General features: G+C 35.9%; 3 protein-coding genes across 3 annotated transcripts in view; 1 reads left to right on the top strand and 2 right to left on the bottom strand.

Moving 5' to 3' along the window:
- Positions 1–544: 544 nt before the first annotated feature.
- On the bottom strand, positions 545–1,915 carry LOC125035026 (macro domain-containing protein CT2219-like). The gene has a single exon (XM_047627086.1). It carries the CDS (start codon positions 1,720–1,722, stop codon positions 769–771), a length of 954 nt encoding a protein of 317 aa, XP_047483042.1. The 5' UTR covers positions 1,723–1,915; the 3' UTR covers positions 545–768.
- A 144-nt stretch (positions 1,916–2,059) lies between these two features.
- On the top strand, positions 2,060–6,153 carry LOC125035027 (gamma-secretase subunit pen-2-like). The gene is made up of 3 exons (XM_047627087.1): positions 2,060–2,217; positions 4,996–5,100; positions 5,273–6,153. The coding sequence occupies exons 1-3, from the start codon at positions 2,157–2,159 to the stop codon at positions 5,410–5,412; spliced, it is 306 nt and encodes a 101-aa protein (XP_047483043.1). The 5' UTR covers positions 2,060–2,156; the 3' UTR covers positions 5,413–6,153.
- Positions 6,154–8,168: 2,015 nt separating this feature from the next.
- The window catches only part of LOC125035025 (RNA polymerase II-associated protein 1-like), a 15,283-nt gene continuing 8,451 nt past the window's right edge, over positions 8,169–15,000 (bottom strand). Inside the window, exons 5-12 of the mRNA XM_047627085.1 lie at positions 14,821–15,000; positions 14,243–14,682; positions 13,559–13,721; positions 12,687–12,844; positions 11,810–12,004; positions 11,397–11,503; positions 10,689–10,932; positions 8,169–10,528 (exon numbers count right to left, since the gene is read on the bottom strand). The exon at positions 14,821–15,000 is cut by the window's right edge and continues 4 nt beyond it. Of these exons, the coding sequence (XP_047483041.1) occupies positions 8,372–10,528; positions 10,689–10,932; positions 11,397–11,503; positions 11,810–12,004; positions 12,687–12,844; positions 13,559–13,721; positions 14,243–14,682; positions 14,821–15,000 (3,644 nt within the window). The 3' untranslated portion in view covers positions 8,169–8,371. The remainder of the gene's footprint in view (positions 10,529–10,688; positions 10,933–11,396; positions 11,504–11,809; positions 12,005–12,686; positions 12,845–13,558; positions 13,722–14,242; positions 14,683–14,820) is intronic.

Genomic DNA, 15,000 nt, shown 5'->3' with positions numbered 1-15,000 from the left:
AAACTGCAACCTTAAAATATGGACACATGTAAAAAATATACATAATAAAAAAATAAGTCACATCCCATTTTCTTAACATAAATCATAAAATAGACAAATCATGTGGAAACATTTCTTTCACAAGAAAATATGAAATAATCATAAAATAATTAATTTTAAGTTTTTGATGGCAACTATAATTCCACAATCTTTATAATATTAAAAAAAATATCATGTTCAATTCTGTACTGAAAAATGTTCATACAGTTCAGTTTTAGCTGCACTGATTTACAATTTGGTAAGTAGACTATTTTGATATGTAACACAAGCATCTGTAGGACGCCCCAAAAAAGCTAACAGTATTCTACATCCAAAAATGGCAAGCTAATTATTGTGCTCAAATAGTGTAATATATGCATAATATATGTATAAACTGTTTGCACATATAAATATTCATATATATGCAATATTTATATCTATACATTTACTGTGCAAGTGTGAGATATATATATATATATATATATATATATATATATATATATATATATATATATATATATATATATATATATATATTAACAATACATGTGGTTAAAAATACTTTGGGAATTTAAACAAAAATTCAAATTTATTAATATCTACATCAGTTTATGCAGCAAGATTAAGTAATTACTCAAAAATTATTCAAGCTTTTCTTCTTCCACTCGTTACGAAATCAGACGTAATAAAGAAAAAAAAAAGTAATCACACAACTTTTGTGGAAGAATTAACAAGTATTTATTAAGGATCTTAGTTTAAAGGGTATATTATTGGCAAGTAACGATTATACAGTTTCTTATCAATATCTAAGAAAAGACAGAAAATGACTCGTTCAAACTTATCCTTGTGGGCTTCTAGCATGGTTCTCACAACTGGCAAGACCAACTGCACAGCCTTTTCATTAGGATAACCATACACCCCAGTAGAAATGCAAGGAAAGGCGATGGTTTTGATATTATTCTCCAGTGCGACCTGCATGGACCTCCGATAGCACTGTTCTAGCATGGACGGCTTCTCCCCAATAGGTCCAACAGTGTGGATGACATAACGCGCAGGAAGGTTATATCCCCCGGTGATCTTGGCATCACCCGTATCACATCCATTGAGAGTCTGGCACTCATTCAACAGGAATGGCCCTGCTGCCCTGTGGATGGCACCGTCGACTCCTCCACCTCCGAGCAGGCTGTTATTGGCCGCGTTGACAATGGCATCGATTTCTAGTTTCGTAATATCGCCATAGAAGACTGACACCTTCTCGTTGATCTCGGGGTCCACTTGATAGCTGCATTCATCCTTGAACTTCTCTGCTAGGCTTTGTGGAAGTGCAGCTGTAGAAACGCTGTGAGAGTTCTCCTTGTAGAAGGCAGGCCAGGAAGGGATCTTCTTCAGCTCGATGAATTTTTGGCCGCAGCTGTAATCCTTCCTCCGTTCCTTCTGAGACTGGGAAAGTTTTTCATACTTGACTTTCTCGAAGTCCCGGGAGAGATTGTTATAACTCATGTCGCTGGAGTTATTTCTCGACAATATCTGGCTTACTGATCCTGTTCCACTGTTTATGGCTGTCAGCACTGTCCTTTGACATAAGCTTCGTTGGAAGTTACTCGGAATACGTAGAGAATTCTTTAAAAAACGGCCGTCGGGAGATGATATGCGAGTTATCCGAGACACGAAGTAAACAAGTGCCATTTTCGTGGAACAAATCATAAGCAAACAGATAACGGCATTTGTTTGATTGCTCTGAGGTTTTATCAAAGTCCGACGAAGTTAGTGGTTTATATTAACTTTCGTATAATAATATGCTAATGTTATGTCGATAGGTTAAGTGTTACTCAGTTGTTGTTTTTTTTATTTAAATATTTGCTGCATTTTTCGATGCACCTCATATTTACTCTTATTTCCCTTTGAATTTAAATATTTTAGTAATATCCCAGAAAGTAATATCGCACAAAAGTGTATACGATACTTCAAACCCACCAATCAAAAAGCAAAAAAAAAAAGAAAATTATATTGAACAAATGTATATGAAGATAAACTAAAATGAGAGAGAAGGCAACAACATCCCCACAACGCGACCCGGATCAAGAGCCGAGTTGTGAAGACGACAGCCAAGCCAAGCGACGAATCTCTTCTCTGTAATTATGAATGTAGAAAGACTTCCCAATGAAAGAAAATTGGCCATATGCAGGAAATACTTTATGGGTAAGTGCTCCGTGTGTTGTATGGTAAGAACTACGTACTTTGGCCGATAAAAGGAGGAATTCATTGTGAGTCATTGACGTGTGAGACTTGTTGTTTTCACTTTTTTCTTCCCCCTCCATTGTTTTTTTTCTCCTTAAAACATACTTAATTTACAATCAGAGGCTTCATGTTTGGTAATTTCATAGAAGAAGAAACAATATGGGATTACTTATCGGTTTTGTTTGGTGCGTGCCAGAAGCATCAAGGAAAATTGACGTAACAGATTTTCTTAACCCTAGAAGCTACGGGGTAAAATTTTCAGTGTATGACCATCCGAATTTCAGGCTTAACACTGAGACACTTTTCATCTATGGCATTTCGAGCGGAAATAGGAAATAAAGGAGGTAGATGACTGAGAAGAGAGAAAATCGACCCATCTTTTGCCTTCTGTCATCTTGTTTACATTGCGAGGATAAACACTAATTTGGCCACAAAACTCAGTAGTGGGATAGTTTATATGTTATTTTGTGCTTGGGAGACCCCATTTCCTGATAAATACCTGTGACAAATGTTTGTTTTCAGTTTTGTGTCAATTCCAGGCACTATGTAAAGCGAATTATATAGGTCCCATGGTGTTAAGCTAGGTTGGGTTATTAGTTAGGACATATTGTATGAAGACCACAGGTCCAGGGGTGGAGCCTCCTGGCTATTGGCTTTGGAGGTGTAAATTCTGTGTGTGTCTGTTGCCAATAAACTTTCAAAGGTGGTGGACACATTGATTTTATGTGTTTATTTTTGTGGTGTTTTTTTTTTTTTCATTTTTGTTTTTTATTCTTTCAGCCTACTTTACCCCAAAATTTCCCTGATGTACTTCATACCCTCCGGGTAATTCCATATGAAACCAACAAATTGAAAACAAAAATTTACCTTTACAATATGTGAATCTGTCCACATTCCATGAACTTGTTTCCCATGGTAAGAAAAGACTATGCACCAAATTTCTGTTCATTTGAAGGCTCTTTTCAAGTTCTGTTCAAATATGACAGGTTCTCCAAAATATGCTACATGACTAAAATACAAATCTTGAAAAACCATCTTTATATTCATTGGCTCCCTGTGAATTAGTACCTCTCCCCCGTGAGGCAAATTTTATATCAAAAGCTTCCTTAACCCCTTAATGGTGTGGTCAAGCCGATAAGCATCAAAACAAACCGCTCGAAATGTGAACTCTTTGGTTTGGAGGTTAGTTGAGATTTGCCAAGTTGTATTCAATGATGGAGAACTGCAAAAAAATGTGAAATTTGTCTAAAGCTGAATGAAAGTTGTGACCTGACAGATGAGTCTGTTTTATATGTACTTAAGAAGAAGGAGGTTGAAATACTACAGTTGCGAACACAGTGCAGCCCTCTTACGAAGATTTGTCAGGGGACAGGAAAATATTTCTTACACAGTATGTAATTCACCAGCGAGCATGTTGTGATCCTTTGTCATATAGGTTAGTTGGTTTGGTATGGAATTACCCTTCCCCTACTATCAGGATTGTCACATCAAAATGGTTGACTGTGATTGCAATGAAAATGATTATCAGATTCTTTCTCATCACATGAGAATAGATCTGATGATATGAATGTTGTCTGAGAAGGACCAATTGCCATAATAAAAAAGTTAACCAGTAAGGGGTTATCCCTTTTTTAAAATAATTTTCATAAGTGTACAAAATGTACTTTTTTTCTCATGACCCCTACCACACTTTTCAGTACTGGTAGACAGTCTTGCTATTAGTCCAATCATCCCTGCATAAATTTACAGGCTTACTATAAGTCCTTGTTGAAATTCCCCCGAGTTTCAGGTTTTAGTTGAAATGCACTATCAAATGCCTTCTTGAGGTCAATGTATGCAGCAAGCAGCCCATGATCAAACTTGCAACAGTTTTACTCAATATTATCAATAAATCTAGTTTGTGCATTGTGTGGGTTTTTCTACCATAGTATCAACACAGTAGAGTATTTTATCATTGATATATATGTGTGTGTGTGTGTGTGTGTGTGTGTGTGTGTGTGTGTGTGTGTTGTGTGTGTTTTTGTGTGTGTGTTTTGTGTGTGTGTGTTGTGTGTGTGTTGTGTGTGTGTGTGTGTGTGTGTTTTTATGTGTGTGTGTGTTTTTATGTGTGTGTGTGTGTTTTTATGTGTGTGTGTGTTTTTATGTGTGTGTGTGTTTTTATGTGTGTGTGTGTTTTTATGTGTGTGTGTGTTTTTATGTGTGTGTGTGTGTTTTTATGTGTGTGTGTGTGTTTTTATGTGTGTGTGTGTTTTATGTGTGTGTGTGTGTTTTTATGTGTGTGTGTGTGTTTTTATGTGTGTGTGTATTTTTGTATATATACATATACATATATATATATATATATATATATATATATATATATATGTATATATATATATATGTACATAGTATTGGTGAGCAATTGAGAAATAATTGAGAAAATGAAATATTCTGTTGTGCATATAATTCTAGTATTTAGAGTTTTTATACAGATTTTTGGTGTGAATGTGTAAATGTATATATAACAACCCTGCATCTATGTATACTTGACAAGATAGCTGTTAGAATGATTCCTTTATTGAATTATAAATTGGAAGGAAAATTCTCATTACTATTATATATGTATATATGAGATATAATATAGATAAATAAATCAGTAATTTTATCAAAGTTTGTTGGGATATAAAGATTATGTATGTCAAATTTTGATGCTAAAATTGTATTATGTTTACCCCTATTATATAGATTTTCTTTTGCCAGCTGGATTTGCACTTTTGCCCTTTATGTGGGCTGTGAATGCCATTTGGTTCCTGAAGGAGGCATTTTGGGCAACACCTTATCCTGAGCAGAAGCAGATTCGAACCTGTAAGTATGACGTTCTCATTACCACAGAATTATCTTTGATGATGTATATCATGTGTGCGTGTGTATTCGTGTGCGTGCGCGTTTTTGTGCATGTGTTTGTGTAAAGGTAACTTTTTTTTCAGAATATACTAAAGTATGATAAAATTAATCATAGAATTTCTTTTTTTTTCAGATGTCATAGTCTCTGGTATTGGGGCCATTGTATGGCTCGTTGGATTAATATCTTGGGTGGTAGTTTTCCAACAGAACCGCAGCAAGTGGGGGGCAATGGCTGATTACCTTTATTTCATTATTCCTAAGGGTATACCCTAGTCATGGGACAGTTATGTCTTCTAAAATCCATTTTATTGGTGTAAGAAAAATTGTGATGTTCATTAATGTATGTCTTATACCATAATTTTAAAAATATTTTAAACCAAGAACTTCTGTAAATGGTGATATATATTATTGATTACAGTCCATATACTTCTCCATGGCAACATATTGTTTGGTTGCTAGGAAAGTTTTATAGGACAGAGTTATTTAGTTTACATATGATTTGAATTTGTACATGAAACAAAAGCATTGCATTCCTGTTAGTAAGCAGATTTTGTTGTAATGATGGCATTTGGTTAAATGGATGCATGTACAAGGCTGTGTATTTGCCTTGTCCCAGAATTACTTTGACTAATCCATTTCTGAATGTTTTATTTTAATTTACTGTTGATTGTCTCCTTTGCACCAGAAAGTCATGTAACAGATTTTATTACTTACCTTCTTCTAAGTATATCATAGCATAAGGTGAAATAAGTTAGTGAAAGTGGCTTTATTATTTGTAAGAAAATCTTTATGTTGTATATTTGATTTACTAGAAGTACTTTTCCTTTTCTTTTTCATGGTGTGGACATTGTCATAGGCATATGATAGTTTTCATCATCGTTGCATTCCTATTCATTATATACAGAAAAAATGTTATTTTTTGTAAATCTTTCATGAAGAGTAAGGGAAATGAAAGTAAACTTGTCAGGCCAGATCTTGTATATTCCATGATTTTAAATAAAAGTTAATGCCAAATTTCCTTTTTATTTTCATGAACTTCTTGACTTCCAATCTCACATCAAATGAGAATTCAAGGTGAAAGAAAACATAAAATCAAATTCAATTGGTTACATTTAAGAAATACTGGTATGCCTCAATCCACGAGTACCTTAGTGCTAGGATTTGGAATGTTATAAGAATGCAGCTACACTTGACATGAGTTTGTGACCACCTAACCAATGTGATCTTATTATTCAACTTAATATAACTATGTGTAGGAATACATGGAACAATGAACTACTTAGAATGCCCCTGGACTATTAACCCACTGCTGCTAGGGATGGCATGGAAGTATATGCCATACCCACTGTGAGTTTACTTTATTTATTGTCTTTACACATAGCCACAAGTACAATGAGCCAATTACTATTACAGCTTATCCCATCTGTTTACCCTTTACCTTGACTTTTGGAAATATCTTCTTTAATCTTATATTGCTATTTGTGATGTAAATAACATTACAATAATTATAATGTCTATAATAATAATAACAGCATTGCTATTGATTGATAACACTGGTAAAAAACAAATTTTATCTGAAAACTCATTGAAGGGCACAATCAGGTGAGGTCACAAGGTCCACTAATTGACTCCTTGGCCACTAATTGACTCCTTGGCCACTAATTGACTCCTTGGTGGCTAATCGCTTACTCATTACTGCTGTCAGGGGAACATTTGGATTAACTGTAATGCAGGTTTTCTCTCACGTAATGGAATTTTGTAATGTTTTCATGTCTGTAGTATTTCATACCCTGGTGGAGCAACTGCTCTGCAATTGCTTATGGGGTAACTTATGATAATTAGGTTATTTGAGACATTGCTGTGTTGTTTTTGAAAATGTATTTATTCATTCACTGCTCTTTTTCTATAAAAAATACAAAAAACTTTAAAGCAAGCAACTGAATTGCCTTTTGTATAATATTCCATGCTACCAGTTTACTGAAATGGGACAACTTGGCTGCATACATGTATGGTTTTTTTTTTTCTTTTTTCATATAACCAAGGGACTATTTTTTTTTTTGCAATATTTGGAGATATAATCCTCTCATATAACATTAGTAATTTATATGATATATACAGGTATTTCTTTATAATTTTGAAACACATGCTTCTAGTTGATAAAATTGTGAACATTTTGATTGCTGATTATTAACTCCATATCTATCAAAAATGTGTTTTGACATACAAGCATACATCACATGAAAGCAGCATGTGCACGTTGGAAATGTTGGTAATGTGTGCTCATACACCAAGTAATAATAGCAGAGTATGGGCCTCGAGATGGGCCAGTAACCCTTTTTCTGAGGATATTGTGATGGTATCACTAGTATATAAGCTTTGATAATGTGTGACGTCACATGACGCATCATAACACTGGCACTGATGGCTTTTTCCCTATCCACTATGATCGATCATTATTTTAGTTATTATTTTCACATATATTGATAATTTCTGAAGACATCTAGCAATAATTACACCTGTAAAAATATGTCTCGTTGCCTTGGGGACTTATTTACTAACTTTATTCTGAGATGTGAGGCCTGGGATATATCTCTCATGATATCATCAGGAGACTTGGTAGCGAGTACAGTTTTATTCCTCATGATACTAATTTGGAAATATCAGACAATGACACACTGTCTATGTCCGTGAAATGGTGATATGAGTGATAAGGGAGAGGAGGAGGAGGGGGAAATTAGTGAAGGCACACTATCTGTTACAAGTGGTTTTCACTTGACATCCATCACATGCTTCTTGGCATATTTTTTCAAGCCAATCTGTCCAGTAGTTACCATAGTAATAGCACATTAATATAAGGTATATAAACATCACACAGATATTTTACTTCCTTTTCAACATTATGTGGCATCTGCATATTCAGTATATAAAAAATTGCAGTGAATAGTTTGGTCACAACAAAAAAATATATGCTACCCCTCACACTGTGGGAAATGGAGTATATACAGTACTCAGGTAAAGAAGGCTTCAAATTATTTAGTACTTCATATTTTTATGTACATTCCCTTTGAATTAAAATAATACAGTATAATATTCATTTACTGCACCATCACTAAATTACAAACTATGGTCAAACTTGAAATTACACAATAGAAAAATATAAATAACCGAAGAGATACAGTCTTACTAATTTCAATGAGGAGAAAAGTAATTTGAAATTTAATAGTTGCTGACATTATGTTTGTCTTTTCTTTATGTGGGACCTGATATGATGAGATGCAACAGTGTATAGAAATGAATTTCTTGCTTCAGTAACATTACCACAACCAAGGTTTGCCCTGTATTTGATAATGAGGCCTTCATCATCATCTCTCGGCTCAAAGAACTGCTTCATTGGAATGAACTGTTCAACTTGCCGTGGAGTGAGACGGAAGAAGGTCAGTGCATCAGACATGTCACCCCAGAGTTCCTTACGATATTCAATGGGCCAATACTGTTGAATGGGGATAAGGAGAAAGAGGGCAAAAGTGGAGTCACCATATGATACTGCAAGAAACTGCTCAAGAAGTTCTTTATACCAACTAATGCTTGAATTAAAACCTTCAATAGTAAGCTCTGGGTCAAGCTTAGCATATCCTCCATTGCGTAGTAATTCTATTACTGTACCTTGGAGATAGGAACCTACATCTGCATCAAGGAAAATATCACTGGCCACAAGGAACACTAGTGAGAGATGCTGCAACCATGAACTGATGTCTGTGGATTGCAAGATACTCTTTCTTCGGTACTTGATACCAAGGTATGCCATCTGCAAGCACCTTGTGACAGTCAAAATGTCCTCTGGGGATGACTGGTCACTTGAGAATTTCTTAGGAAGGTCATCAGTTTTTGGTGGTTGTGTCCTGGAAGTCTTGTATACATATTTGATTGGTTCAAGTGGCCAACATTTGCCAAGAGCCAATGGTGTCTCTGTCTGATCTATTGTGATGCCATTGGTTGCAAAATGAATACCGTTTCTCAAAACCTTGCTTGCCTCATATTCTCTTTTACTGGCCAAGGAACCTACTAGTTCACTGCACATAGAAACTAAAGAATTGGATATTCTTTCTGTCAACTGCCTTGGTGACAAAATTGGCTGAACCTTTGCTGGGGAGATAAGAGGCTCATAATCATTCAGTGCTAAATTATCAACCTGTGAGCTCATCTCACATAAATCAGATGTAAATTCTGGAGCACAGATTACATTGCTCAACAACTTTTCTATTAGGTGTTCATCACCTTTCTGAATGCAGGCCATGATGCACATTGCTGTTTCATGAAATATACTGGTTTCAGTGCAACCTTTTAAAGCTGCTAAATGTAAAAGGTTGGAAATCATATGGACCTCCACTCTTGTTAGCCAATGTTCTGTTAAATGATGATGAGAACAACATACCTTTTGAAAATATGAGGAAAGTTCAGGCAAATTCAAGAATTTGGCTCCTTGTGCATCAAGGAATGGATGGAGGGAATGAAGGATAACTAAAAGAGATGATAATGGAAGAAGTAAAGGAAATGGGGATGTAATCTGAACTACAGGTACAATTTTTCCTCCATGTGTCACACAACCAAGAGAACCAAGGTTGACTGGGTCCCGTTTTGTACCAACCTGATAGTCACAGATAAGAGATGAATGTTTAGGAAGGCTGCTCACTAAATTGCTAAAACAAGTAGAATTTAGGAAGGGAAGAATAACTTCATCATGCAATTTCTGAAGCTTTTGATGACATCTCTCTCCACTATATGAACTCTGATCTTTCCACTTCAAATAGTAGGCTTCTAAGAAACTGCAGCAACTGCCCAACAGACGGAGTGCTGAGAAACTTGTTTGACCAGTTCGTTCAAGTTGAACCAGCCACTTCTTCAGGCATGTCTCTATCAGCTGTGGGATATCACTGAGGTCATCCCAGGAAAGAGATGGAGGAGGTAAAACTTCTGCCTTTCCACTGGCACCCATGACGGTCCCCTGGTTCAGCTTCATTCTACTACTGAGCAAAGTCTTTGAGGCAGCCACATTCACAGCACGGGTCAGACTATTGATCAGTTGTGCACCAACATCATAGTTGAATTTATTCTTCTCAGTCTCTTCATTGATGGGAACTTTATCTCTATAGAACACTAACTGTTTCACAATGAGTGGATAGAAGTTAGCAATGGCTTCCTCTGCTTTAGACAGTCCATATGCCAGAAGAGTGGCCCACGTGGCATATGCTTCCTGACTGAGGGAAAGGGCCTCTTGGAGGGGTATGGCCACCTCGCTGGGCTCCAAGGATACATAGGTGAGGATCCGTCCCATCACATCATGAGTATTGACCAGGACTGCTGCCAGCTGACGACCTCTTGCTGCTAAGACCTACATGTAGAAAATTTGGTTAGAAAATTGATTTGGATAAAATTTACCAGTCTGTTAACAATGACATAATAAAGAGACATGCCAAAGAAAAACTTGTAGAAAAGTAACAACATTTTACTAAATATAAATCATTATTTTGAGATCAGAAAATCAGCCTTACCCTTAAAAGATGAAGAGCCTGCTTGAGAGGGACCCCATACACAGATGACATTGAAGAGACATTTTCACCAGTGAGCAATGGAGACAAGTTGTGCGGGAGGAAATTTTCCAGTATTACTGACAGAAGACGGGGAGTTTGGACCACCTTCCATGCAGCTGTGAGTGAGTGGCGGACAATTCGAGTCAGGATGCCTAGTGTGTAGATTACTGTGTCTGGATTTGGCTTAACAGTCTCCAGGATGTACCTGAATAAATGGATGAATTTTGTTTTGTTTTTATTTAATTTTTTTCTTCAGTACCTAGGTTTTACATTTCTTGTCTTGTACAACTTATACTAAGCATAAGTATAGCTCAGGAATTATAGGAACTCCTTGCCTTGTGGAATAGTAAGTCCAAATTACTTCATAGTAATACCCCATATAATGGCAGTGGCATTAAGTTCTCTCTTGTACATGAATATCCACTTTTTTGTAAATAAAATAAACATCTGATATATAAGATAACAACATGTTTTGGAAGCAGTTTCATTATTTGTAAATAGTGCATACCAGTATTAAAGTGAGACACAAAGAAAAACAACAACAAAAGAAAAGAAAAGAAAAGGAAAATAAACAAGAAAAGGAAAAAAAAACAAAAAGAACAATGAAAGAAAGAAAAAAAAACAAGAAGAAAAAAAAGAAAAGAAAGTAGAAGAGAAAAAAAAACATACCTGAGCCTGATGTGGGTGTCCATTCTGACAAGAGCACGGACAATGTCAAGTTTAATCACCTCAATGTCCTTCAGTTCCTTTTCTTCTTCATCCAGTTCTTTGCGAGACTAAAAATTCATACAACACCCAAGTTACTTTTCACTGTCCATATATAAAAAAGTGAATCTTATGCTAATTATCACCTTTTATTCACCGTTTTTAACATCATCTTAAGAAGCAAACAAAATAACTTATTTTATAGTTGAATATTGTTATTGTTTTTTCATCTAGAATATTCACCACAAATGAAAAAAGTTCTAAAGCTGATTACATAAATTCTAGTTTAAAAATGACATTAACCTCATCAGGTCTAGAAGAAAAATATCTACAGCATTATACAATAACAAAAGAGTTACTCTCTCTTTTTCTTTTACCTTCTCACTTGCATGAATTTTACTAGACACCCCTGGTTCAAGACCAGCAGGAGCCCAAGGCTGGACCATGGCCAAACACCGCTCATCCGGTTCACTGGCTATGAGGTAATAGAGGCCACGCACAGCTTCCCCATACACGTGAAGTGAAGATTCATCGAGGGCGAAGCGAAGAAGGAGTACGACACCTGCCTCTACCTGAAGTGTTATGAAAAGTAATAATTAATAATAATTATAATTAATAATGACTGAGTTTTAATTTGATTTGTTACAATGGATATTCTTGGTGTGACAGGCTATCTGTTTGCTTTGCTTCTAAATTATCCCGTGTGCAAGGAATGGCTGGGGTTACCATCCACTGGTGGCGTGGGATTTGATTGTGGGTCAGCAAGATTGCTAGACCAGTACACCACCATACAGCCACTGCACCACACTACAGTACTAAGAGTTTGCAATGTTGTACAACTTCCAAATTCCAATAACTTAAGCAACTTTGGCAAAATAATAATAATTTCTTGTCAGATTCAAAAAGGGACATTGACAATATCTGAATTTCTGTTCCAAAATGTATAATGTAAAGAAAGCCAATTTCAATACAAATAAAATTTCTTAAACCTTAGCTGCCAGGTGGCATATACATACATGCCATGGAATGCCTGGACTATATTCTAGGTGGCATGTGTATACGTGCCATGGAGCGCCAATCCCGTTTTCCGTGTGCCACTCATGCTAGGGTGATGACACAAACCCCCGCCAGCGGGGCCCGGGCCACAACCCGAGAGAGAGGGCTTACATATTGGGAAATCACCTGTTGGCATTGGGTTGACACTGTTACGAGGACAACAATAAAAAATACAAAGCTATCAGGAGAGGAACTCACCACTAACTGTATAATAGGGGGATTCACAGCTGTATCATATAAGCCTTCTTTTGCATTTCTCAGTATGTTGGCCAGGGTGCGGAGGCCTATGTGTCGTTGCTGCAACACTTTAGAGCGGATAAGTATGAAGAGCTCATCAAGGGTATATCCAGCACGCCCTGAAAAAAGGGAAATGATATTCAGTGAATAGTATTATAGAATTTCTTGATCACTTTTATGACAAAGAAAAGAAAAGAGAAAAAAAAAAAAGAATTAAAAAAAAAAAAAAAAAAAAAAAATGAGCCCGTCTTGGCAATACCTATTTCAAAGTTATGAAATTTATAATAGTGTGTATGATGAAAAAGCAAATGAAAAAATCATATACAACAAACTATATATACACATCATATGTTACCAATTATAACTAATATAAATGAATAGAATGTTCCTTGTGTGTATGCCATTCCCCTGCAGTTCTACTTGTACATAAAAATTTGCTTTACATAAAGTGCAAATAATGTCATCCAAAGGCTTATCACTCTTGCACTTCAGTTTGGAAATGTAACACAATGTATACTTAATTACATCTAAAAGGTTATCTCATTCAAAAGTCACTACAAATGTATCTGAAAATATATGAATGTGCAAGTGCATAGAAACTATCATCACACTGATAAAAAGTAATATCAAAAACAGGTTAGCTCAGAACCCTTTCATAAGGATGGTGCTCAACTGTATGGTCACATGTTTCAAAATAGTTCACAATAAAACAGTCATTCTTTGAGTGCTGGTTGGCGATGTCAGCCCTTTTTCCCACAAAATAGTGAAATTACTATTTGGCCAAGGAATGAAGTCAAATAATATGCTGGTTCCAAATAAAACATTTTCCCAACCTGGCTCTTCTCCATGATGGTGCAATGCTTCACGATACGAAACATCTGCGTCATAAGGCAAAATATCGCCTTCAAAGTTGAATCTTGCAACAAACCCTTCATTATTCTTTAGGGGCTTTGGCTTAGGCATATCTGTCATCCACTTCAGCTTCTCTAAATCCACCTGCAAGAAATGAAACGAGTGAGGACTAATTCTTAAGAGACTAGTCGCTAAAGTAAATTTGAAAATATTTAATTTCTTCCTTATAATAAAATAATAATTTTGTAAATAAGTTATGATGAGGACGTGCATCCCTAAAATAAAGGCAAAGAACAACAAAAGAATAATAAACAAGGGGAAAATATAAGAAAAGTAAAAAGTTGAAAACTAAAAAAAGCAAATGAAAAATATGTAAAATCCTTAAAGGTAAATGTACTTGATAAAGAGAACTTGTAATATTTTTATGATTTTTTATTCCTATTAAGTAGATATCAAAATACTACTCAGATTAATTTCTGGTGTTAATCTCCAGCCATAGAGAGAAAGGAGTTGAAAGGAACTCTATGCATTTCAATATGTAAGACATTTGTACACTGTTTAGGTTTCCTGTCACATATATTGAATAACCTTTTGTCCCTTTTGAGCTCCATTCACAAAAAATCTGTGAAAGATCTTTAGATATTACAGCACATACAATCACTAACCTTATCCATGTGGATCCACTTCTTAGCCTCAGATGGGGGTATGGGAAGCTCATTCTCACTGACAGTGGAGTCATCAGGAACTGTACTTGTTGACATCCCCTCTGTCTCCATCTCCACATCCTCCGAAAACCTCACTTTCCGTAATTCCTCTCCCTTGTCTGCACTACTTGGAGGCATGGGAGGTGCAAGTGGCTTTGATCCTTCTTTTTCTGAAGCTTCACAGTCCATGAGTTCACCTTCTGTTTGCTGGCCCTTTAACATTTCCTTTTTCTTTCTCAGTGATTGTAAGAAGTTAAGCTCTTTAGGGCCTAAGCTGGCCATGAGTTCTTGCTGAGCTTTTAGGCGCTCATCATGAGACATGCTTGCAATTTTGGTGATGTTTTCATTGTGAATCTTCTGTCCTTCTGACACATCTCCTTGAATGATGTAACTTTGTTGTCCTGTTAGAAAGAAAGAAAGAAAAAAAGAAAAACAGACCTGTTAAAGTTCTATGCTTGATAAATAAAAGAGCCACTTCTTTCACAGTAAAAGTTCAAATAAATAAATAAAAAGAAAAAACTACATCCTGATGACCTTACCCAAAGCAGAAATTCTTGGATCCTTCACATCTGAAGAGGGAACTACAGGTCTAGCTGAAAGGGTTGCTGCTGCCTTCTGATTGCTTTGCTTCTTTATGGCACCCTTTTCCTGCAATTCCTGCATGTAGAGGGACTTTTTTCTGGATCCAGTGAGATTAGTGTCGGAAGGAGGGGCTCCAT

The sequence above is a fragment of the Penaeus chinensis genome, chromosome 19, assembly GCF_019202785.1.
Source record: "Penaeus chinensis breed Huanghai No. 1 chromosome 19, ASM1920278v2, whole genome shotgun sequence".
NCBI lineage: Eukaryota > Metazoa > Arthropoda > Malacostraca > Decapoda > Penaeidae > Penaeus > Penaeus chinensis.
The sequence above is the reverse complement of the archived record's forward strand: the minus strand, read 5'-3'. Positions and strand labels throughout refer to the sequence as shown.

What these genes read in the sequence shown, in the direction of transcription:
- LOC125035026 (XM_047627086.1), bottom strand. Translation starts at nt 1,722, where the DNA reads ATGATTTGTTCCACGAAAATGGCACTTGTTTACTTCGTGTCTCGGATA.
- LOC125035027 (XM_047627087.1), top strand. Translation starts at nt 2,157, where the DNA reads ATGAATGTAGAAAGACTTCCCAATGAAAGAAAATTGGCCATATGCAGG. An exon ending in ATGCAGGAAATACTTTATGG is followed by an intron (nt 2,218 to 4,995) that starts GTAAGTGCTCCG and finishes TTCTTTTGCCAG; the next exon opens with CTGGATTTGCACTTTTGCCC. An exon ending in GCAGAAGCAGATTCGAACCT is followed by an intron (nt 5,101 to 5,272) that starts GTAAGTATGACG and finishes TTTTTTTTTCAG; the next exon opens with ATGTCATAGTCTCTGGTATT.